The sequence below is a fragment of the Columba livia genome, chromosome 2 (assembly GCF_036013475.1).
Source record: "Columba livia isolate bColLiv1 breed racing homer chromosome 2, bColLiv1.pat.W.v2, whole genome shotgun sequence".
NCBI classification, from domain to species: Eukaryota; Metazoa; Chordata; class Aves; order Columbiformes; family Columbidae; genus Columba; species Columba livia.
In genome coordinates, this window is record NC_088603.1 from 64,495,885 (window position 1) to 64,520,595 (window position 24,711).

General features: G+C 37.6%; 1 protein-coding gene across 2 annotated transcripts in view; it reads left to right on the top strand.

Moving 5' to 3' along the window:
* DCDC2 (doublecortin domain containing 2) overlaps positions 1-24,711 on the top strand; it is a 71,173-nt gene that overhangs the window by 1,564 nt on the left and 44,898 nt on the right. For both annotated transcript variants that reach the window (XM_065052302.1, XM_065052301.1), the window contains 3 exons: positions 4,347-4,398; positions 19,964-20,040; positions 20,168-20,299. In XM_065052302.1, coding sequence (XP_064908374.1) covers positions 4,347-4,398; positions 19,964-20,040; positions 20,168-20,299 — 261 coding nt within the window. The remainder of the gene's footprint in view (positions 1-4,346; positions 4,399-19,963; positions 20,041-20,167; positions 20,300-24,711) is intronic.

The following is a 24,711-nucleotide window of genomic DNA, read 5'->3' on the forward strand; positions in this document are numbered from 1 at the left end:
TGGGAATTTAATTCCCAATGCTTCCTTTCCTGCTCATTTTTAAAAAGTCTAAAATATTCTATGCAGCTATCCATCTCTCCATCATACTGGTTCATTTTGGGTAGGCTTATAGCCTTTTTATTACAAGAGTAACTGGTCCTTCTTTTATTTAAAATATGACTGCTTTCTTTTCCCTACCTGGACACCAAGAATTAAGCTGACAATTTCTCTATTTTCTAGTGAGTAACTGGGAGAATACCATGGAGGAGATCTCGCCTTTTTGGTGTGTTTCATGAGTGGCTCTATATGTGATCAGTAATGGTTGTTAGTTTTGGTGGTGGATTTCAGGGTCTCAATTGCCTGATTACACATTTTGTTCAGTCTTTGTGGGTATTTTTCCTACTGTTAAATTAAAAAAACAAATCTCAAAATTAACAATCCCTTTTTAGAGGTGGTTGGAAATTTGTATGCTAAGCTATCAGTTGTAGAGGACCTTGTTCATCTTGGTTGTGTATAGTTGAGGACACATTTTTCAGGAGAGCTCATTATGTTTCAGGACAAAACTCTCTGTGTAATGAACAGGATCTCTATCAGCACTCTTACAGTTTTTGTCACTGCTGCTGAAGATTTATTGAAGCTTCTCGCACTTCAGTGGCAAAACTAGAGAGAAATATGTATGACAGGCTGAATATAAATCCCTTTCCCTCTATACTCTCTTCCATGTCAAATGCAGCATTCAACTCTCAAGATCTGCTATATCTTTTTGATATGAATTCCTGTGATTCTGTGGGTGGCTTAAAGTTGTTAGTTATCAGCACATAATGTTTCACCTCCCTAAATGTGTTTTATGTTTGACAGGCTAAAAGTGAGTAAGTGTTTGGCATTAGCATGCCCTATGTAGAGAATTGGTCACTCTGGATTTATTTTAGGTGGAAGAAGAATTTCTTATTGTCATGTTGTGTTTTACGGTCAGAACTTTATGGTGAGAGCTTTTCAGACCTTTATGGTTGCAACATGCAACAAAATACCAAAGTATTTAAGGTCAGCAAAGAACATACTTTAAGAAAAGCTAACCGGAAGGACTTGGTAAAAGCAGGCTGGTTCATATATCCCATGATAGTATACCATAGTCCTGTGCCACAGGGAGGATGAAAAAAATGACTTGAAATCTTTTCCATTTCTGTGTTCAGAGTTGGAGTTCTTCACTATTAGTTTTTCTTTACATAGTTTTGTAAATGATGGCAGTGCTTTTACAAACATTATTTAAGACAACCTGAAGGGCTTAATGTTGATCTTGTTCTTAACTGGGTTGTAGACAGAATGACAAGTAGGGAGATGTATTAGTCAGAAAAGTCAGAGGAGAGGAGGGTTTAATTGAAAGAGACAGTTTCCCGAAAGGAATTGAGGGAATTAAAGAAAAGAGCATATGTTTCTTGATATGTCACAGGCAAAGAAAACAGTTGCAGCTGTGGGAGACCAAAGAAAGCATCTGCTCTAAAGGATCTGAGTCTGGTCTGATAGCAGCAAGAAGTCTGTACATTTTTAACAATTTTCTTGCAGTGATGCTTGTTGGACACATTAATTGCTGTGACAGACTATGCAGGGCTAAACTTTGAAATTGAGGCTTGTGGCACCGATGTGTGGGAGTGTAATAGAAAGGAGAGAGTATTCAAGGAGAAGCAGAAGCTGAAAGTGTCATCACTCTTCTTCAAGCAGTGGATTTGTTTCTTCTCAGATGACTTATACTGAGAACTGAATCTTTTTCTCACCTCTTTGTGGTGAATTCTAGACTAAATTGCACTTGGCTTTAGCATGTGAAGCTCGGTCATTCCAAGCCCTGAATCTTAACCTCTTGAGATAGGTAGGTCTCAGGGTATAGAGTCAATCTAAACTGATGATATGTTTCATTTTTAACATAAAAATAAAGTAATTGACATTTACAAATTCTGCTTTTAGAAAAGTACGCAGAGATTTTCTTTAATGGAAGAATTATTAGCCAATGTTGGGAATTTTTGTAATATATAGCAAGCTTCCCAGCTGGTTTTGTCATTTACAGGTGTACTAAATTAATACATGCTTTTTTGGTGTATATGGAGTGAGGTGCATTAGTATATTGTAGTTGCAGTTGTGAGAATCCACGTTCAGGCCTTCAGCCCTTTGGAGTTCTTCTGTGACTCTCAACTTCCTGAAAGAAAACTATATGCTGCAGCTGGTTTCAATTTTTAGCTTTTTTTTTTTTTTTTTTTTTTTTTTTTTTTCAGGTGCTACCCTACCCTCCTCCTTTCTTTGCCCATTTACTTGTATATGAGCTCCTTAATGCATGGTAGCTTGTCCTCTCTCCATCAGTGTCTCTTTAAACAAGACTGCAAGACTGCAGTTTTATCACTGGCTTGGAGAGTCACTGGGTGGAAATATTTCTGCTTGCTAGAAAGTGTGAATACTTTTGTAAAGTTTTTGGTCTGGGATTTTTTTTTTTTGGTGCTCTTGTCCCAAGAAAAGCTTTTGGCCCTATTTAGACCTTTTCAGATTTGTAGATCCCTGAAATTTGACAATTTAATTCCCAGAGCTCTGCATAGTGAATTTAAGCCTTTGACAATATATTTGCTTTTCTTTGCTACTTTTTTTTAGTTCACAGATGCCCAGAAAACTAGAACCAGAGTCAGCAGCTGTTGTTACCGGTTGTTGGAACTATTTTGTCTGAGGCATTTATTTCTTTGCGGTCTTGTAAGCCTTAGGATTTCTTTGATTTGGTCTCAGGAGAACTCTTTCCTTTTTACATGGAGAAGCTTGCAACAGTTGATTTTGTTTGGTTGTAAATAAGAGGCTTAGATACTTTGTTTTTCAACATTGTCCAATATTGCTAAATTTACCTGTTACAAAGCATTGACATGCACTTTCAAGCATTACCTGGAAGCCTTGCTTTGTCTTACTGTCCCTGCACACTGGAGCCTTGAAATCCTTGTGACCATTCTGTGGCACCTTGAGAAACGACCACCATTCCTTCAAAGAATTAATGATTTATTTTTCCTTTCCCTTTCCATTTCCTTTCCTTTCTTCTTCCTTCTACACTTTCATCCAGGTCTCAGCTTTTGGTAGGCAGAAAAGTTTCCCCTAGTGAACAAATCTAAACCCAGTCATTAACTACAGAGCGTGACGTTACCGAAGGGCTGCACATGTATTGTGGGCTCTGAGGTTTTTTGGTGAGCCTGCACTGATGCTTGCTATCAGATACACCTGCCGTTCTCAGCTAGGGTCTTTTAGTCTTAAAAGCCTGTCAAAGCACCTGCGGATTCCCACTGAAAGTGGTAATAGGGAGTACCCATGACAAATGCTGATCACGTACTGCTGGATTAGGTGCTCCTGGCATAGAATAGGTGCCCCAGCCATTCTTGTTCTCATGTTTAGCTCTTGGCAAAAGGTGCTGAAAGGTTCTGCTGTCCTCAGTTATAACTGCCCATGAAGGTGTCTCTTTCTACAGCACTGAGAACTAGAAACATCTTGCAATGCAAGCACCTACTGAGAGCTGCATCTGTGAGAAGAGCCGCTCTCATGGTTCTCGGTGTGCTGACAAAAGACAGGAGTTAGTGTAGTCCGGGTGCCTGGACAGTTGCCTGTTTGTCAGTCTGTGGGTTACTCATGCTTATTTAATTCCCTTTTTTTGGAAAGGCAACATACAGTTAATCCATCACTGTGTCTTTAACTAACACATTTGTGTTAATGTGGTGTTTGTGGCAATATGTACTCTCTGGTGGAGAGTGGTATTGTTCAAATAGATGTATTTTGTTTTCTTGTCCAGTTGAGGCTTGTATTTTGTCTATTCATAAAATAAATCTGAAGATGCTATTGGTTCATCACAACCATGAGAAACTAGGATGTACAGTGTTCAGATATATCCACACCCTGTTGAAACATAAGTGGTGTAGATACATTTAAACTTTAGCTGGTGCCCTGGATTAAACTTGGGTATGGAGGAAGGCTTTAAATTTGTCAGAGATTTACTGTGAGAAACTAAGCAGCAAAATGGTGACTTTGAAATATGGTAAGTTGATATAATGCTGAGATTTATTGATCTACCTCACAGTAGTATGTGAACTTCTTTCTGACAAGGGGGTTATTGATAGTCTGTTCTAATCACCAGTGACTTGGAGAAGATGGCTACTTCTCTCCTGTCTTTTATGTTAGCCCGGAGGGCTAGTCTGCAGATTTATATTAACACTTTTTCATTAAAATCTTGAATTAGTTACTTTTTATGCTACTTTGAGGCATGGTAAATTTTAAAAGCTTTGTGTATGAAAAAAGTGTAGAAATATATATCTTGTGTAAGTTAGCTGCTTCTGTAAATAATCAGAACTGTTTTCCTTCCACAGCTATTTGGACATTGGAGAAACAAAGAAGAAACCTGTTGAAGTCAATAATGAGGTAGGATGTCTGAAATATTTAAGAAGCAAATCTTCAGTTAATGTCAGTGATATTCCTGCATTTATGCCTGATTTTCTTCAATATATTTATTATGTCTAATAATAATACAATTACCTACCATTCTGAACATACTATTTACATGATGATGACTCTGGTTGCTCTGAGTATGATGCACTGATCATCTTCCTCTCAGCTTTCTGAATTGCCACATTCAGTTTGAAACTTCACGTAAAGAAAATCTCCTGTTGTCTTCATTGGCTTTGAAGTAAACCAGTATAAACCATTCATTATCTCAGCTTGCTTTCTTCTTTCCTTCCTATTTGACTTATGTTTGCAATCTCCACAATCTCTGTGGAGAGCTTAACTCCCCAGGTTGAGTTTAACTTTGTGATTGATTTATTTGGGGAGAGGAGTCATAAAAAAGAGATGAAACCTAGTAATAGTTTACACATTTTTATCTGGGCTTATGAATAACACAATTGTTTCATGCCCTAATCATTTAGTCCTAGGAATGAACTTTTGGGGTGTAATGACAGAACACCTAAATATATTTCTGTTAAAATGATGTGAGGAGACAAGTTCTGTTTTCACTTTTTTTTTTTTAGGCATTCACTTAGAAATCAAAAACCTAGATGTGTTTTTAGGACCAGGAGGAGCAGCAGTATTGGTACATTTTTATTCTCCTTGATTGTTCTGGATTTGCATCAGTGAACCAAAAAATAATGACCATGGCCTTGAGGGTGAGCAATCACTGCAATAAATGTCCTTGTGCCACAGTACTCCTGAGTGCTGCTTGCGTGTTCAGAATTGGTGCAGGATTTTTTGTTGCCTATGTCAGGAGAGATGGTCTTGGGGCTGTTAGAGCTGGCTTGCCCTAGACCAAGTTTTGGAAGCACATTGCTGCTAGCCTGGTTGTGAAGACAGTTTTTCTGTACCTGCATAGTTTGTATCAAGGATCTGAAAGCTTTAAAAAGGTCGCACAGAAACATATTTGAGGAATCCATTATCAGTGATTAAGGATGATAACATCATGCTTAGGTACAAGGGTATCAGTTCTGCTTGTATGAAGCACACTTAATTTGGCATTTCCTACTTGATGAGTGTTTCTTGGTGCAGATTTTTCTCCAGTAAAACAATTACAAATATCTATTTCCGATTCCAGTTAGTGAGGAGGAAGGCAAAAGGAAGAAACTGTTATGCAGCAGCTGTACATTGTGCATTTGCATGCAGCTGTAGGTTTTCTTTGGTGTTAGGTGAACTGCCAAATGTTTGACATCTGCTTTTGGGAGTAACTCTAATGTTGTTTTTCTAAGGCAGCATCTCAATTACTTTAAATTTGCATATAATTAGAAAATATGTGTCAAACTAGAATTAAACAAGAAAAAAATCATGTTCAAGATACAGTGTAAATACGGTGGCGTACATTCAGAAAGAAGAATAGATGTGAAGTATAAAGCATTAATTTCTTACTAAACTCTCTTCTCACTTTTCTCATGGAGTGACAAGACAACCTGAGCAGTCCATCAGAAATAAGTTTCTCTTCTTTACTGGAATCTGTGAATCTGAAGGGAAGTTCTCAGTTTTCCATCTCATGTATTCTGGGAACTCATCTAATGAAATAATTTAGTGTCCGTTCTTGTAAGGTGCTGAGATTTAACATTTAGGAACAGGTTCTGTCACTGACCAGACCAATATTATTTCTCTCGGTTATGCCCTGGTTTAGTTTTAGCTGGAGCTTCTCAAATACCGTGATCCTGTTGGCCTGTAAAGTGCACCTTGCCTTGCCTGACATGTTTGAAGCTAACAGCTAGTAAGCACCTGTGTTCTCCATGCGTCCTCTACAATTGACAAGAGGAGCTCAGGGGAAGATTTCATCAAAGTGGTCTTAATGTAAATGTGTTGTTACAACCCAACAATGAACCAATTATATAATGTTATGTACTTCATTAAATACTATCTATATCTATTTAATGTGAGAAACAGAATATGCCAATAGATGTGATTGTCTGTAAGATGTGTTGGAATAGTTTGGGTATCAGTTAGAGCTGGGTCTTTTAAAAAAACAGGTTTCGAGGTGGTCTTCAATTAAATCATATCATTATCAGTCCTTCTCATAGCAATGACAGACTCCTTTAATCCAGTGTCTAGTTTCTTAAAATCTAGTTTACCAGTCTGAGGCCTTCAAACAACTGAAATAAATGGGCCAAATGCTCAGCTGATGGAAAATAGGTATTTTTTATTGACCAGTCAAGCCAAGGTATGGGCTTGAACTTACAGCCTTGTTCTTCTGGGTGAAGTTTTTTGTATAGATCACTGTCAGTATAGAATGATGAGTGAGGGAGGGCCATGCTGAAATCTTATTGCAGGATCATATAATTTATGATAGAAGCAAAGGGCATGAAAGTGATACAGAATGCTTATTAAATGTTTCTAAGTAGCAGGAGTTCCAGTAGTGCCACTTCGTGTGATGTCTGTAGTTCAGTGTTCATTTATTAAGTAGACTTTGAGCCATGCCCAGGGCCAGGAAGGAGATGGGATGCTGCTGGTTATGCAAAAATAACAGTGGTGGTTGCAGTACTTAAACAGTCACTGGATTTCAAAGATAGATGTCTTTATATCATTTTTGCTTTTGCAAACCTTTTTCAGACTGTTGTACTTAGGCACATGATGAAGAGAATAGTTCAAGAGAAAATTAGTAATTGTCAGAAGAAAGGAAGGAGTTTAGAACGGGATAGGCCTGCAAGATCCTTCCACTTCAGAACATCAGTCTGCAATTTGTTCAGTTTCATATGAACACGTGATATCAGTTCCCTGTTTTCTGAGATGATCTTGATGCAGTAGTGTTTGAACAATTATCAAGCACAATCTCACAAGTTATTCCCTGCTGTATGCTGCCAGAGCTGATGGGATTTTAAAGCCACATCTCTGTCTTTACTCACTTAATCCGCTGTTATATGTATTGAGGACTTCCTTGCCTGTTTGTATTTTGCTCTTCTTAGCAATAGTAGCAGCATATCAGTTTAGGAAAAGCCCCTTAGTTCTCATGCTGCTGTAACACCAGCAGTGCTGTTTTCACAGTTCTGCAAATTCACTTGACTAGGGGTCTGCATGATGATCAGAAGGCTGAGCTGTGGATTATGAAGAAAGGGAAAAGAAAGATCAAATCAGAGCTAAAAGCAGTGAGCAGCAGCATTGGAGAGAGGCTGCCTGTATGAGCAAATTTGTGTCTAGCTCAAGCATTTTACTGACATGGCAATACTCTTTCCCTTCTGTTTTGCTGTTTATCCCAGCAGATAAGTGATGACATGTTTCTTGCACTGTTTCGTTGTAGTAGTTGTTTTACATGGAAGGCTGGAACAAGTTTCCTAGGAAAAGTCTAATTTTTCAGTTCCTGTTGGATGGCTTCTGCAACAAGCTAATCCCCCAGAATTGTCACATACCATCTTAGGTTAGACTTTTTGAGGAAAAAGTGGGAGCAGAGAGTAAGTTCAGAATTTTGCCTTCTCCCTCTTTCAGCCAGGGACAGCAGTAAGAGTGAAAGAACATACTTGTCCCAGAAACATGGGAAAATTGTGTGTCAGTTTCAGCAGATGGCAGCTATGCTCTTGGCTATTTTAAATCCTCTGGCAGAGCCCTCACGTTGTAATAATGTCTTAAAACATTTTATGGTTACATTACTGGTAGGGAAAGTAGTGAAAAGATTTCATCCTGATCCAAGCAAAAGCCTTGATACAAGCTATTCCTCAGGTATGTTTCCATCTGTCACTTGTTTTGGCAACTGAGCTTCTTGTTTTGCAAGAGAGATCCCTTTTGTAGTGAAGACAATCTGCAAGTACAAATACATTTTAAATGATGTGCTTGAGGAATTTAACAATCTCTTGAGGAAGTATGGACCGACATAGTTACCATTTGTTTGTTATAAACTTGTTTGTAAAAGGTACTGAATGTTATTTTCCAATTATAATGTGTGAAGTATGGAGGCACTAGGCACTGTCTCTGATCTAGATGGTCTCTCCCTGTGCGCTCAAAAAGATGAATTTTACTTGTTGTTGGGGCTGCGTAAGATGCTGAAGAATTAACTGAGCTTTTGTGTTTGCAACTCCTGTGAGCAACTGTTTGTTTTAAATTCTCTTTGTTTCAGAAAAATGTGTTCAGGTGAAACCTCCTTTCTTCTTTGACTTCTTATTACCAAGAATTTTTTTTTTTAACACCATAGATTTTGCAGTGTGTTAATGTAAAAACAAAGAATTGCAGACACCTAAGAAAAGCAGATGTATTTTGATATCGAAGAAACAGTCTCTTGCAACCAAAAGAAAAAAGAAAGGTTATAGTGTCTTTATGAAACAGTATCTATTATCAAAAGTTCATAGTAGACCCTCATTAAGCCCCTTTACTGACCATTTAGATGGATTTGCCCTTGGTTGATAGCAGATGGATTTTTTGGGGGTAGTCAAAACACTGAGATTTTTTGTTTGCACTTTTTCTACTACTACTCTTCTTTTTCTACTGGGCTTCTAGAACAAGGTGATTGTGTAGCAAGCTCTAACACAAGTGATTTTTGTGCTGCTCAAAATTCATTGTCGTTTGTGTTCCACTTGGATTTTTTTACTGACTTATATTCTAGAAAAACATTTATAGAGTTATTTAAGAAAGCTCTACTTACACATCTTACCCTGCATAAGGCACATAGTTAGCTCTACACTATAGAGAGATGATGATGTAGACTCCTTTCCTTAGGTTCACCGTGTTTTCTGTGACGTTTAAGCAATGTAAACATCCCGGTCCACAATTTTATAACATTTGCTTACTTACCATGTGTTTGTAACATTATTAGCCATCAACTAGAACTGTTGTAGGTCAGTAAATATGAAAACGAACATTGTAAGAGCTGTCTGTTTGTAGGCAAGTGAGTGACTGATTGAGGAAGGGTCACTTTACCCAATTTCTTTGGGTGGTGGGTTCATTCTGGAGAGCTGTCATTTAGCATTACAAGTGGCTGTGTGTGCCTCTGGGACTGTTGGATTCAGTGATGGGTGTCAGGGGCTCTGGTGGGGGGGATGCACTGGGGACTTTCTGCCCATCACCTATCAGATCTTGTCCTTCCTTCCCAGCTCCATGTTCATCCTATGTTCAGACTAGGTACCCTCTGCAGTTCTGTTGCCTCACATGTAGAAGTTGTGTCCTGCTCACATTTTCCAATCATTCATCACTTTTTTTTCACTGTTTTACATAAATGTACTTTATTATTCCATAATGCTATTTCAGTTGCAGCTTCTTTTGTCAGGTGGTTTAGGTGTGGTCATATTTGGAGGAGTATTCTAGGATGGAATAATCAATATTTTTACTAATGATTCTTCAAAGGATTAGAAAAGATTCCTCAAAACTTTTGTACATGTACGACCTGAATATTTGCATCTGAGTCAAACCCCAGAACATCTCTCTCTAGTGAAAATACTGGATAATTACAATGATTTAAAGGAATGTTTGAACATTTTGAAACTTCTTTTGATTCAGTGCCTGTCTGTCCTCACACTGGTTACACATTGGATGACACAGACATGTGCTAGGACATCAACGAGAGTGTGCTTGCTAGCTAGGGAACTTCAGAGAATGTGTCTATTCCTGTAATGAAGCTTGACCGCAGCACGAAACTGTGACTGGTGGAATGTGCCTTCTACTGGTGGTCTCCAGCTGCAGCACATCAGCTTAGTGCCACTCCTCCTGTGGGGTCTTGTGGGTCAGATGTAGCTAATCAGCAGATCGCAGCCTGGGTCAGTCACCCACTGCATTTTTGGTGAGATACTGTGTCAGGAAAGGCTCCTTAGTTGTCCAGTTCTGACAGAAGAGGCAGGCACTGTGTTAGGGGGATGTGAGATTAAAAATACAATGCTTGAGAGTTGGTAGATATGAACTTACCATCAGAATTTTCCAGAACGGCATCAAAGATGTTGCTGTAAGAGGGTGGTAAAATACTAGAACAGGTTGCCCAGCAAGGTGGTAGATGCCCCATCTCTTGAGACATTCAAGGCCAGGCTGGACAGGGCTCTGAGCAACCTGATCTAGTTGAAGGTGTCCTTGCTCATTGCAGGGGTTTGGACTAGATGACCCTTGAAGGTCCCTTCCTACCCAAATTATTCTATGATTCTATGAAAAGTATTTTGAGGACCTGCCATTTCTCGGTTTCTCTCTGTTCCTCCATAGTTTAAAATCAAATTGTTTTAGTATCATTTATGGCAATTGTTTCATCTGCATCCTTTAAGTTCATCTTTTTTGTTAGGCAGTGGAGTCACCACTCATCTGTCAGCAATGATATGATTTGATTAATTTGTAAAAATTGAATTTTTAAAGTTTATAATGTTGTCTTGATTTCACAAATGATTTTGATATATTTATGCTGGATATACCTTGTCCCTAATGTACTTGCTTTTTTTTGCAAGTACATTCTCATGAAAAATCCCAGTATTTATAATTATTGTTTACTTCAAATTTAGCATTTATCATATATGACAAATAATGTACAGGTGTAATAATGAGAAAAAAGTTGTCATTTTTTAACTGAGTGTACTTTTGATTCACTTTAACTTTAAGCTGTCAGATAGAAGTTGTTTATTCATGTTTTCTCTGTACAGGAGATAGTTTTGTGAGGGTAAGAGTGTGCCTGAAAAGATACTAGAAATTATGCCAGCATGTGCAAATTACAGCTGTTTTATGTCAAAATAATCTATTTTCACAGGATATTATCTCCTAATTCTTTCCTAAGAATTAGAAAGAAACAAACATAATTTGAGCTATTCAAAATTACTGCACATAGAATATTTTTATGTCTGGAAACAAGTTGTGTGTAAAGGTCTACTTCATATTCTGTGCCAATATGCAAAACTAAACCTCTTGCTATTCCATATCTGAACAGTTACATTTCTCCTACTGCTAGTGTCACAGACTGAGTAAGGAATTTCTCATTTTCTGATACTGAGTTAGGAATAGTATGTGTAGTTTAAAGAATAAGACTATCAAAGTGCAAAGATTAAAAAAGATGTGAAATACGTCTTTAATCTCCTGAGCAACATTTTTAATAGTTGAATTTTATATATCATTGTTTGGTATTTAGTATCCTGGTAACTTAATTAGCACAACAAGACATACAAAGCAGATACTCTTCCTGAGTGTTCATCATCTAATACCAGGAGGAATCAGAGAAGAACTGACTAGACATCCAGTTAAAACATAAGCTGTGTACTTTTTATCTAATTAGGCCTGTGAATTAATAAAATCTATCTTTATATGGTTTTGTATATCTGAATTGTGTAATTTTTGAGTATTTTAATTAACAGCTTGCTTACAAATCAATTTAGTGGATTTAGAGGCTTTGGTTCATGCCACTGGAGAATTTCATGGTCTGTATTGAGTTTGATATGAAAGTTGGTCTCCTCCTCGATTAACATATCTGCATTGTTCTGTAGTGTAACTGCTCTTTTTGGTCTCTGAGGAGGATGGGAGGAAGGCAAGAGATGCCAGTATTGAAGTTTTTAATGGGGCATGTTAGTCTTATTAAAAACTTGTTGCTGCATACTAAAATGAAATGGAAATATTAACAAGTTCTATCTTTGATTAAAAATGATGGAAAAAAAAATTTTTTTGGTGGTTGCTTTTGTTCTTCAGCTGTCACTATTCACAGGTTCTGGCCCTTCTGATCAGCCACAAAGGCCAGAGACTTTCTCTTGCTTTAAATGAATCTAAGGAATTTTAAAATATGCAAATTATGAGAGGCAAAAATGGTCAGAATTGGCAGTATTATGTTCGTGACAGAAATGAGTATCAGGATCTATTTTGCTTGAATAAAATCTGCATTATTGATGCCATCATTGTGTGTGTTGTAAGCACTGTAGGATATAACATCATGCAAATCAGAGAAAAAATAGGAGCTATTCTTGGGATTCAGAAGTAATACAGATATGATCTGTTTTGGGCTACTGCAAAGGCTAAATGCCTGGGCAGATAGGGCCGTGCCATTGTCTGATTTGTCCAAGCTGAAGGTCTGTCCAATGACCTAAAACTATGAGAGATCCCAAGAGAAACATTTTTATTTCCAGGGCTTAGCAAGATGGGGTGAGACCCACAGATACACAGGGGATATGAACTTCATTATACTTACCACAACTGAAAAGGAAGGTGATTTACCTTGAAGGTGAACAGAGTAGCTTTAAATGCTTTGGGAATTTTGTAGGAGTTTTGCAGTCTAGAAGGTTCCCTGAATCAGTATATGAACATTTGTTTTGGCATAGTTTGTTTCTGGCTTACCTGTGCTTTATGTGGGCTGAGAAGTTTGTGTACTGCTGCAGTGTTGTGACCTATTTATGTAAGCTTGGAGATATGCTCAGTTAATAGCAGTTTGGTGCTTTGTATCCACATCAGCAGAAAGGTGAGTAGACTCTTGCTGAAGGCTGTTTTGTACTATCCACTGTACCATCTAGCAATGTGAAGTAGCCAGGCAAATATAGATTATCCAAGTTAGTTACTGTGTAGGGTAACTGAAATGGTTTTGTACGCGCCAAACAACGCAGTGAGTTTGACTCTGAATCTTTCATCAAAGTGTATAAAAATACCCATTTAAAAATGTCATGTTTCTATGAAATAGATAAGATAAAGTGTTTCCTGTGCTGTAATAGCTTTAGAAAACTTATTGTTCTAATTTGCTTTTGATCACTGAACCTTGAACATTCCTTTCTTTCACATCACACAGCAGTGATGGTGTGTATAAATTGTGTTTTGGTTCTTTTGACCCTAGTTCTACCCTTGGGGAATGCAAATATTTGTTCTCAATTTTCATGGGCACATTGATTAACAAACAGGCCATTGTAATAAACTGGCAAAGCCATGGCTCATTGCCTGAGCTGATAAATTTGAAATGTGACATTGTGTTGAAATATTTAAAAATTCAAAAGGTTAGTTATAAAGTGACATGAGTAATGAATGAGATGTTCGTAGCACCCAAGACTACCTTAATACAGCAATAAGAAAGGCTAGCTCTTAAACCTGTTTAAATCAAACCAACACAAAGCGTTTGGTTCAGGGAAATTATGTTTTTTGACTGTTTTGCTGCTGTCCAGTATGGCTTTATAAATATGTGTAAATCTGTAAATCTAGCAGTTGTTCAGTTGCCTCCTTTGAAGGGGGCCATTTCTGGTAAGAAAAGGAAATAAATCTGATAGCCATACCATTTCATAGCTATGGATAACTAACCTCTGTCTTCATGGCAGCCTGTGAAAGCGCTGCCAGACCCCTGTATTTGGCATATCTCTTATTATTTAATAAACACTGGAAGGTAAAGAAAAGCTAAAAATGACATGTTTCTATTTGAAACGATTCTCAAGTACATAGAAGTAACCTTTTTAGAAACTAAATATGCAGCATGGTATGTTCAGGGGACAATTAAAATACTATTTAATGAACTGTACACTTTTCTGATAGAGAAGGATTGATTCTCTGAGGTGCCACATGCCTCTTGCAAGTTCCAAGTAGCCAACAGGAGGTTGGGTTGCTTGCTGGGTGTGTCTGCATGTGGATCAGCAAATAGGCTCACACCGACTGAAACAATACACATAATTTTGCAACATCTCCCTTTTAGGTATTGTTTTCTACATTTTACTGGTTAACACACTTCTAAAGAAAGAAGTGAAAACCATTCTTTTTATCTGTGTATTTCAAACCAATGTGTGGGTTGCTGAGAGTCCTTACATTAGTAGCCAGTCTCAATTATGATTTCCTTGTAATGCCATATATATAACGTTCTTTTCCCAGTGTAACACTTATTTGAGTTAGAAGCATTGCAAGACCAAGTCCATCTGTAGTGTTCTAAAAAGCAGTAAGATGTTTTTAACTGATCTTCAGTCTTTCATGTGGTCGGCTGAACATAAACATGATAGGAATTTTTGCATGAAAATTAAATTAAATTGATGTATATATGTATGCATACACACATTATATACATGTATGCACAAGTGGGTATGCACACACTAATTCCAAATGGTTTTCTTATAACAACTATTTTTCTCATGTGTACATGTGATCATATACCTGTGGTAATGGTTTGGCTGCTGACCTTTTGACCACCCTTTTTTTTTTCTTTTGGCCAACAGTCAACAGTGGAAGATGTAAGTACCTGAAGCAGATTGTGAAATGTCTTGTATATGTTTGCTAAGTGTTTCATCTGTGTTTGTTAAATGTTGTGACTATTTAACATATTTTTAGTATAAGGGAAAAATGTATAGAATTTTGTTATAAAGCAGCTGTGGAAGTGTGGATTTTTTTGCCATGTGTCAGTTAGATCCTGATCTGCCCCTTGGCTTTACATTTTCAGAGGGATGTTAGGAGGCACTCAGCTGCTGCTAACATTCAGCAACACAAACTCCACCACAGTGAATTACAACTAAAGATGAAAGCTGGGCTCTGAGAGACTCTCTGTAGAATGTATTCTGAAATTCAAGTGTTGACAGAGATCTCAAACACTGCAGATCTGTCCCCACTCCCAGAATGTAGCCTGTATTGAGTTTAGCTGCTTTGTTTTTTTCCAAACTCTGCAAGGTGCTTCACAAAGTTATTTCACTCCTTCCTGAAGAAAAAAAGATCCACACTTCTATTGGTATAAGAGGCACTGTGGGAAATAACAAATTCTTTGTAGAATAGAAAGGTAAACATTATGGTGGTTTTGAATGTCTGTGACCCCATAGTGTATTTCCAATTGTGTTTAGTTCTTGTTGCCTTGAAAATTCTCATTTGATTGGTTGCCTCCAGTGTACTTAAAGTGCCTTCTGAGTTTCAACTGATATAATGCTTTCTCCTTCTACCTCTAAATGCTTTGTGTTGCTGCTGTATGTACTCAGATGAATATCTCATCACAAATTGTGAAATGTTGGCAACCTTTGTTAACAGGATATGGAAGCTGCCCTTGAATGGGTCTGTTAAAACAAGCTGAAAATGTACAAAATTTAAAGATAAAATCATAATGAGACCAGACCATTGATTAATGGAAATCCGCTTACAGTTGCTGACGTAAATGGGAAAGTGCTGATTTACATCAGTTGACAATGTGGCTGGTGAAGTTAAAACAAAATAAAAGGTTTAGGGGGCTAGTGATGCTGGTCTCTTAATGCAAGCACAAGCTTTTGCCCAGGACCGCATCATTGTTAATATGTAACCCTGCAGTGCCAGGAGGTCAGGATACTCTAGAGACTGCAGCACTGTGATACCTCCTACTAACAAGCAGCAGCAGAAGCATGTATTCTTTAATTAAATCCTGGATCAGGTCTTCCACTGAGGTGTTTTGACATAACTCCATATACTTCAAAGGAACTAGATTGATTTACAGTGGCTGAGTACTTGTTTTTTTATTAATGTATACTTCTGTATATTGAAATTATGTTCCTTGCTTTTCATAACTATAAATAGTTTAATATTGGTCAGACAGAAGTTGTTCTAAACTCTTTGGGGTAGGAACATGAAGACTGTGCCAAAAAAAAAAAAAGAGAGAACAGGACAGGTGAAATAGAAGAATATTTAAAAATGTGGCTTCAGAGCAGTCTAGGGTTGCTTGTGCTGAGTTTTTGCGCTGCTATACTTGGAGAGCTTGATATGCTGTAGCCAGAACATACATTATGCTTTGTTGGAATACTACGTTATACTATATGTAGTTGCTTGCATATCTGCATGCTTGCCAGCTTCAAAATTAAAGGTGTTGTACACAGCATACTTGCAACACCTCTGTGCAGCCACTTCTTTTTGTTTTTAAAAAATTTCTTACAATCTATATATTTATTTTATTCTTTCCTCTCTCTCATTTGCACCATCAGAGTGTCCCTGTGTCCTGGATGTTTATCTTTCTTTTGGTCCCCAAAGCAGATCAGCTATAAAATGAACCTTCTGGGGGCAGGCAGCTCCAAAATCCTTAGTTATCGCTTCTCTTCCAGACAAACAGAAATAGCCTAAACACCTGTCTAAGAGCATGTGGACCCCAAGAAAAGATGCAATATGCTTGTAGTACACTTGCAGTATGCTGTTCATGTCATGTGAGGCAAAAATCTCTTTAGAGAGTTCTGTGCCACGGTGGACCAACACCTGCTTAATTTAGTCTGGGCTACTCTGTTCCAAGCTCCCAGAAAACGAAGTCTTGTCTATGCACTGTACTAAATACTTGTGGGTGTTTTAATGGTGTCATAGTCATCTTAGTGTTGCCGTGCACTGATTTTTGTGGTGTTACATTAGCAAATGTAATATTACACTAACGTATTTTCACCTTTTAATATAGGAGGTACGTTTGATTTTAAACAAGCTTAACAAAGCAATGAAAGGCTGTATTTTGTTCTAATTTAGGCTGTGTTTACGTATGAAAGACAAATATTAAGTCTCTGTCCAAGCTGCTTCTATCTTACAGTACCCTGCATTTTCCTTGTTTAAGAATAAGGCCAACTTGTTAGCTCACAGAAGGGTGACAGAAATATTACTAACCTTTTGAGAGAGTAACTCAGAAGACAGACTTGCAAGCTGATGCCACAGTATCTATTATTGACAAGAATACAATTCTCTGAATAATAAATGAGCTCTTAACATCTGCCAGGTTGCTTGTTTTCTCAGGGGCCTGGTGACTGGGTTGTATGCAATAACATGATGGCCTTCTGAGGAACCTACATCAACAGTAATGGTTTAATCAGCTTGAAGGAACAACTAAATAATTGGGCACACCTGGGGCTATCTTAAAGAGCTCCTTTAAACTTAGTGAATGCCTTCTAACTAGCTCCAGTAAAGTGTGGATCATTGAAACCTAGTGTTACAGACTGGATTAGAGAACTTAGTTTGATGGACTGTTTGGAGTGTGCGGAAGCTTAAGCATTGGTATCAACAGCATAAGTGAGCATCAGGAATAGATAAGGAAGAAACTTTTAGAAAAAGTTGATGTAAGGCTTACTAGTTACATATTGAACACTCTATAGGGGGTTAGCCTGGTAACCCAGCAGCTATGCAGAAAGGTATAAGGGCAGCCAAAGTTAGGTCATTCCCATTTTGGATACATCTTGTGTTTGAAGTCTAAATGTTTGGACCAGATGCTACAGAAGTAAATCAGTACTGCCTCAGCTATCAGTAGCATACTCTTTAGAAAGTTACCTTATTTTTTCTGTATTCTAAAGCTATTAAATTGCTTACATTGGGGAAATAACCCTTAATGGCTGATAGCAGCAATAGAAATGTTTGCAGATGTTGCAGTTTAAGGTGTATTTTCTTTTTCTTCCTGGAGACTCAATACATTTTCAGCTCAGATTTCGCTGATGTAAACAATCAGTTATGCTCTGAAAAATGTGTTTTAAATGTTTCTGCAAGAATGGCTGAACTCCTAAATTATTTGGCAGTCTCCACAAATTTTGCTACCTCACCTAATGAGCTGTATGATAACAACCCCTTACTCTCTTTCCAAGCCTGTAGTAGCAGGTGTGAATCTTTCACCTAATTCAGAGCACACTGGAATTAACAGCAAGTATGTGAGTAACTACTCCTACATTTATACAGTCAGAAAATTACATTCAGCCCTTTGAAGGCAACTGCGAGGCTAATGTGGCCCACAGTGAAAATGAGGTTGACACCCCTGCATTAATGTATAATTTATGTACAGTCTAGTACAAAATTTCCCACTGTATGAGGCCAAGACAAACATGGATCTATGAAACAGATCTTAAGGAGTAAATACACTGCCTACTAACTTGCATAAAGGGAAGATTCCTAGCCATTCTGGGAGCCTGGGTCCTAGTCTGGTCCACGAGCACTGCTGGCACAATGTAGTGGTAATATCTTTCTTGCTGTCTCTCCTCTTGTAAAATTCTCTGGCCAAAATATCTCTTTGCACTGAGCTTCAGATCACTATGCCACTACTGCTGCTGCGTGTTTCTGTTTCATCATGCTGCTGTGCAAGGGCTAATTCTGCTTTTCTCTGTCCATGACCAGCACAGGCTTTCATGTCTTGTGAGTCTGTCAGAAAAGGGACGATTGGGAGGGCTATGCTGCTTACAAGGGCCTTTGAGAAAGGCAAGAAGCCAAAACTGAGTTGAATTCAGCATAGATATTCTTCTTTTTTAGCAGACATTGAGAAAAAATTTTGTTCAACAGATTTACCTGTTGCTGTTTTCCAGGAATACCAGTTTTGCTTTTGTTTTGTTGGTTGGTTTTTCCCCATGAGAGCTATCTTAGCTCCAGAATTTATGTGCTTGGTGCAGAATTTGCTGTGTGACGTTCTTTGGCTTATGTGGGAAGTCAGATTTGACTATTTTAATAATCACTTTAGCCAGTTGGGAATATCTAATAGTTTGAGCACCTCTTTTGCTTTTTTCAGTATATACAAGAGAAAGATCTGGAAAGCAGTCCTGTCAAATGCTAAATGAAATCGTGTGAAAATCCAAGCAAAGACTTAAAGCACTGGAGCCAAAACCATTTTCCATAAGTTAAAGGAGAAGTATTGGTTAAATTATTAGCACAGAGTGTGATAAAACTGCAACACATCATGTCATTAGGCTGCTTTACATAGTGAACTGTAACATTGCTAATTTAAAAAAACTTTGTACATCTGTTTGAAAGCACATGTCTGTGCATACCAGCTATTGAATCAAGCTTTTAAGGTCCTTCTTAGAAATACAGACAACTTGTTAATGCATGTACTATGACTTTCAATTTTTTGGGGGATTTGACAGCTTATTTTGATTTGCTAATTATGGAGAATTTAAAAAAAATCTTCCTAATGATTTTAATGATTTTGAGGTTTGGGTTTATCTTTTTTTTTTTTTATTTTATTTTTTTTTTTATTATTTTTTTTTTTTTTTTAATTTGAAGGTGTGTTTGTAAATGCAATAGGGAATCCTAGCTAGGTAGTATTGTGTAACTTTTTGTTCAGTATAATGGCATTAATATTGAGGCACCTGATTGCTCTCAATACAGTGTCTGTTCAAGAGTACAGGATGTAATGCTGGGAGTTAAGTTGCCTATGATTTATTCTGAGAGCTAAAAATCTGCAGTTCACCTCACTTGTGAATCATTGCCCTAAATGGACACAGTATTCAGCAACCTTTATAAATCACTGGCGGATGTGGACAAGAGCGAAAGTACTTATTACATAATAGCAGAGAGATCTAGAGATGGCATTTATTGTTATAAAGAGAAGATAGTTTAGTTGTCTGAGCCATGGCTATGAGCTAAGAAAGAAAGAACGGCATCTGAGAGTGGTGCTTTGGGTCTCTAGGAACAACAATACCAAAGATGTCCATACCATTCTCACCTCTCAGTGGAAAACATACATTGTGCAGTGCTGCACTTTGGTACACTATGCTGTGGTTATTATTCAAGATGTATATATACCTGCAGCAGTAATTATGTATGGTCTGTTAGTAGGTGAAGCTGGAACGGAATAAAATGCATATTTTAAAAACAGGAACTTCTTTCTGCAGACATGCTGCTCCCCTTGCTGGTGGTGGTCAGAGGAAACTCGTTCCCAGAGTGAGGACTGAGTAATTTCTAATTCTTTTTGTCCTTGCAGGTCAAGCCAGTTACTCACAGTAGAATCACTGTGTCAGCACGGTTTCGAAAACAACTCCAGGAGCCCTACACGATTTTGTAAGTAGAATTTTCAGTTAGTGAGCTACCATTTGGGGGTCAGAGTGGTGGTAGTGGTGGTGTCCTAACCTCAGATGATTTTTATTTAAAATGCTCCTCCAAGTTATTTTACTGTGCTTTATTTCAGCCTTATTGCTAATGGAGACCTAATTAGCCCTGTAGCACGCCTCCTCATTCCCAGGAAAACACTGAATCACTGGGATCGTATTCTTGAAATGGTTACAGGAAAAGTTACCCTCAGAAGTGGAGCTGTTCACAGGTATCAGGAACCTGAATATTTGCAAGTTACATTTGATATGCGTAGATATGTTTTTAAAACTCTATAGATAGATATAAATGATCATTCCTGATTCATGGGAAATTCCACTATAAGAAAATTAAAATACATTAGAGAGCCACAAAATGGAAATACGTTGACTCCAAGTAAGCTTCAGGTTTCATTTCAACTGCTATTTAAAAAAAGAAAAACCTCAATTTGTTTCAACTGTTATTTTTTTATTAAATATTTAGTTAGCACACATGTAAAATACAATAATAATGCAATATATTTAGTATTAATAATTAAGTTACATGTCAGAATTAAATAAATGAGTATGGTCAAGTTAGTGAAGATGTTTGGAATGCAGAATAATAGATGCAATCCATGTTATCTTTTTATTTTCAGAGTTCTATTAGTTCATTTCAGCAAACAATTTCAAGGAAAATATTACATATTCTTTGCGTTTTGAAGACCTATGCTATGACTAGGGTGTGCTTTATATTCAGCCAGCTCAGCCTCCTAATAAGAGCCAAGGACAAAGCTGTAGTTGGGGATTTGCCAGTTCCAGTGTCTGAGCTGGTCTGAGTTGTTGTGGTATTCCAGCAGCAGGGATTTGCCTCTTGGATAGGTGAGTTTCAGTCCCTTAAGGCTTTTACAATGTAAAATAAGCTGTCTAAAATAGGATTTGGTAGTTCCAAGTTTTAGAGCAAAATGATATATGTGGTTTGCATTACAAACATTGCAGTGTAAATGGGCTGCCAAGGTGTATACTGACAAATTACTGACATTCCAGTGTTGCGCCATGCAAAGCACATTACAGAAATCCGTTCCTCAGGTGGGAAAGGGCCTTTTGTGGAAAGTCATTCTTCACAGCTTACACAATATCTGAGGCTAAGCTTGCAAAAATCTTTCTCAAATCAGCGATAAGGTAGGCTTTCAGTTTTTCTGATTGCTTTCTCAGAGCTGATACAGACGATAAAAGATTTAAGTAATGCTTTCTGTTCACTGTTAGCTCTCATCTGATTTTTCCTCTCAGCCCTGCATTTCTTTGCTCCTATTATCTGGCTGCTTAGCACTTTTACTTGCAGTAAAGTAAACCTACACATGTGCTACAGTTTTCTGGGTCTGACTCTCAACTAGTGTAACTCAGAAGTAAGCAAAGTAACAGCTGTTTACAACATACCAGTTGTTTCTGTTCTCGAGTCATTTAGCAATTTAAACACCTTTTGCATTCTATTCTCGTTACTTGATGCCACTTCTTGGTGAAACGGAATGATGTACATGAAAGCATAAATCATTCCATACATAGCCAGGATTGCTTGTGAGAAGTTCCCTTCAGTGCTCAGTTTTAATCCTCTAAAGATAAGATAATGTACATGACATTTTGAATTATTTAATGTTTTCCTTTTTCTGGTTTTCTATTAACCCGGTTTTCATTTTCTTTTCCTTAAAATGCTAGGAATACACATTAAATACATTAGTAAGGTGATTGTTGTTCTTTAATAAGTTACATATTAATTGCTGAGGTTTACTGAAACTATGCTAGTGTTAGGGGAGGTCCTGTAAGACCATTGATGCTGGGAAAAGATAATTTCTCCTTAAAGAAGGATAAATAGAATCACAAGAACCTGCATTATGTATATGACAGTTTTTCTTTTCTATGTTATTAAAAGACATACAATGCTGCCAAGTCTTATGCCGTCTCATATGTGGCTTTAAAAAAAATATTGATCATCTCCATCAGAATAGAGATGTATGTAAGAAATATGAGGGACTGTGCCTGGGGATGAGGTACAGCAACCTGATGGGCAGGTACCTGGTGCATCAACAACTGGGAATTTAGGAATATTGGTCCTGCAAGTTGTGTCTCTGCCATCTCCTTTGTCAGCCGATATGCTTGCTTTGTTTTGGCTGCCACTTTTTGGCCTGGGTTCAGGTGGGAAAAAGGGAGTCCACTGACATCCCACAGGACAAGCCCTAGGTCATCCCCCAGTGACCAGAAGAAGTGATCACAAGGACATCTCTGTTGCATAATACTAGCCAGAGAGAACCCAGCTGGTCTTTGAGTGGTTGTGGCCAGGTGAGTGTGTAAAAGGCTTCAGAAGTAACTGTCACAAAACTTGTGTGATGCTTGTTAATCAATAGTTAGTTATTTGTTTTAAGTTCCATTTTTTTAAAATGCATGTTTAATTTCATTTTAATCTTCAATGACTGATTATGTTTGATTCAGTTATTGTGGTTATTATTTTCAGGGTGAAAAATACAACTAGAGATTACCAGATAATCCATAACATTTTTGGGAGTTTTATTAAGCAAACAACTTCTGTGCATCAAATATAACATTAAAATGCAAGTGAAGTGAAAGATCAGTTACAAAAATCCATAGTCACGTGTGTAGTTACCCCTGTATGCCTGCAGCACCATACAAATACATAAAACAGTTCTTAAACTTATACTGGTTTGCCATTTTTTTGTGTGTTCCCCAAAGCAAAATGTAATCCAGTAAAACATAGTGAGATTAATTCGGAAATAGGCTTCTTGCTAAGTTTTAGATTTCTTGCTTTATTTTCATTGTTTGTGTGTAACTGACGTTGTCTGTGGTAGTGAAACATAAATTGCTCTTTGAATTGCTGGCACGCCTGTAAAAGGTTTGAACGAAGAAGTAAATATGAGTAATACCAAGGGGGTGCTTCAGAGTTAGCATACCTCTTCACAAGGAAGCAACAACATGATAAAGATTTTTAAAAGCTGCAATGTCACCTTTGAGAACTCTGGTCTTTGCACTTAGAAAACCAAAGTACTTCTTTATAGCAGGAGGCACCTAGAAAATCAAGGTGCTTTCATGGGTGGAATATAAGAAAGACATGCACAGACTGGAGCATGCACAGCAAAGGGCCATGAAGATGAAGGTCTTGAAGATACTAGTCATGTGAGGAGAGCTGGGAGAGCTGGAACTCTGCAGCCTGGGGAAGAGAAGCATCAGGGGGATCTTGTTAATGTGTATAAATACCTGGTGGGAAGGTGTGAAGAAACTGCAGCCAAGCTCTTCTCAGTGGTGCCCAGTGACAGGACAAGAGGCAATTAGCATAAACAGAAATACAGGAAATTCTGCTTGAACAGAAGAAAAAAACTTAAAATTTTTACTGTAAGGGTCATAAAACACAAACAGGTTGCACTGAGAGGTTGTGGATTCTCCATCCTTGCAGTTGTTCAAAACACACCTGGACACTGCCCTGAGCAACTTACTCTAGTTGCTCATGCTCTGCAGAGGGTGCTTGAACTAGCCTGTCTCCAGAGATCATGCCCAACCACAGTTATTCTGTGATTCCTGGTTCTATAAGCTGCATCCTTTTTTTTTTTTTTTTCCTTTGTTTATTCAAGGTTGTGCCATTGTGTGTATGAACTTAAGAAGCAGCTTTTCCTCTATTAAAATATTGAAAATTTTTGCACTTTGTAAGTCAGGGTTGTTCCCAAGGCAGGCTGTTGATATTCTTCCTAAAAGGTTAATTCATAGGTGTACATATAATTTGATATCTCCTTGCATTGTGCTGAAATTTATGACTAACACTTATACTAGCTGTTGTAGATGGCTTCTAAAAAGGCAGATAAGATGGACATTCAACATTCCTGCATTTAAAACCTAAATACATAACTGTTAATTTTGACTTTTTAATTAAATATAAATATTGTTGAGTTTTGGAATATGCTTCATAAGAAAGAGTTTATTTATTATGAAATGTTACCTCCTTCCTCATTGTTTGGACCATCCTTAAATAAAATCACAAACGTGACAGTGAAGTGATTGGAATAGCATAGAAATAATATAATCACCTCCTCTGCCCAAGCCCCTGATTAATTTCTTTCTTCTTGGTAAGGAGTACTAACAAATTATTGTGGTAAAAATCTACCTGATCTTATAGACGTATCAATTATTGGTATTGTAGATGCCTGAGAAACACAATGTCTTTTTATAATGTATTATTGTATTTCCTGCTACTTCCAGCCTTACTTTACCAGCTACAGCCATGTTCCAGCCTTCTAATCTATGCAATATAAGTGCAACATTATCAGCTTGGTCTGGATTAAGTGGACAAGTCCTGGGTTTCCAGTCATGGGGCTGTGAATTCCCTCTTCTTCCCAAATTACTTCATAGTGCCCAAAGCACAGATGGGAAGTGGAACTTGGTATGAGAATGGTCAGGAACTCATAGAACAGATGCCTTCCAACATGTCAGGGGAAAGGCACTGAAGACCTTCTAAGTACAAATAAATCTATTTCATTTTAGAAATTATGAGAGTATTTCATCTGTCATAGTGCTTCATACTTCATTAGTTTTATATAACGTGTGATTTATGTCATTATTTTGTTCTGTCTTGTCCTTTGTTTTTTATGTAGTGACCGATTGTTGTATG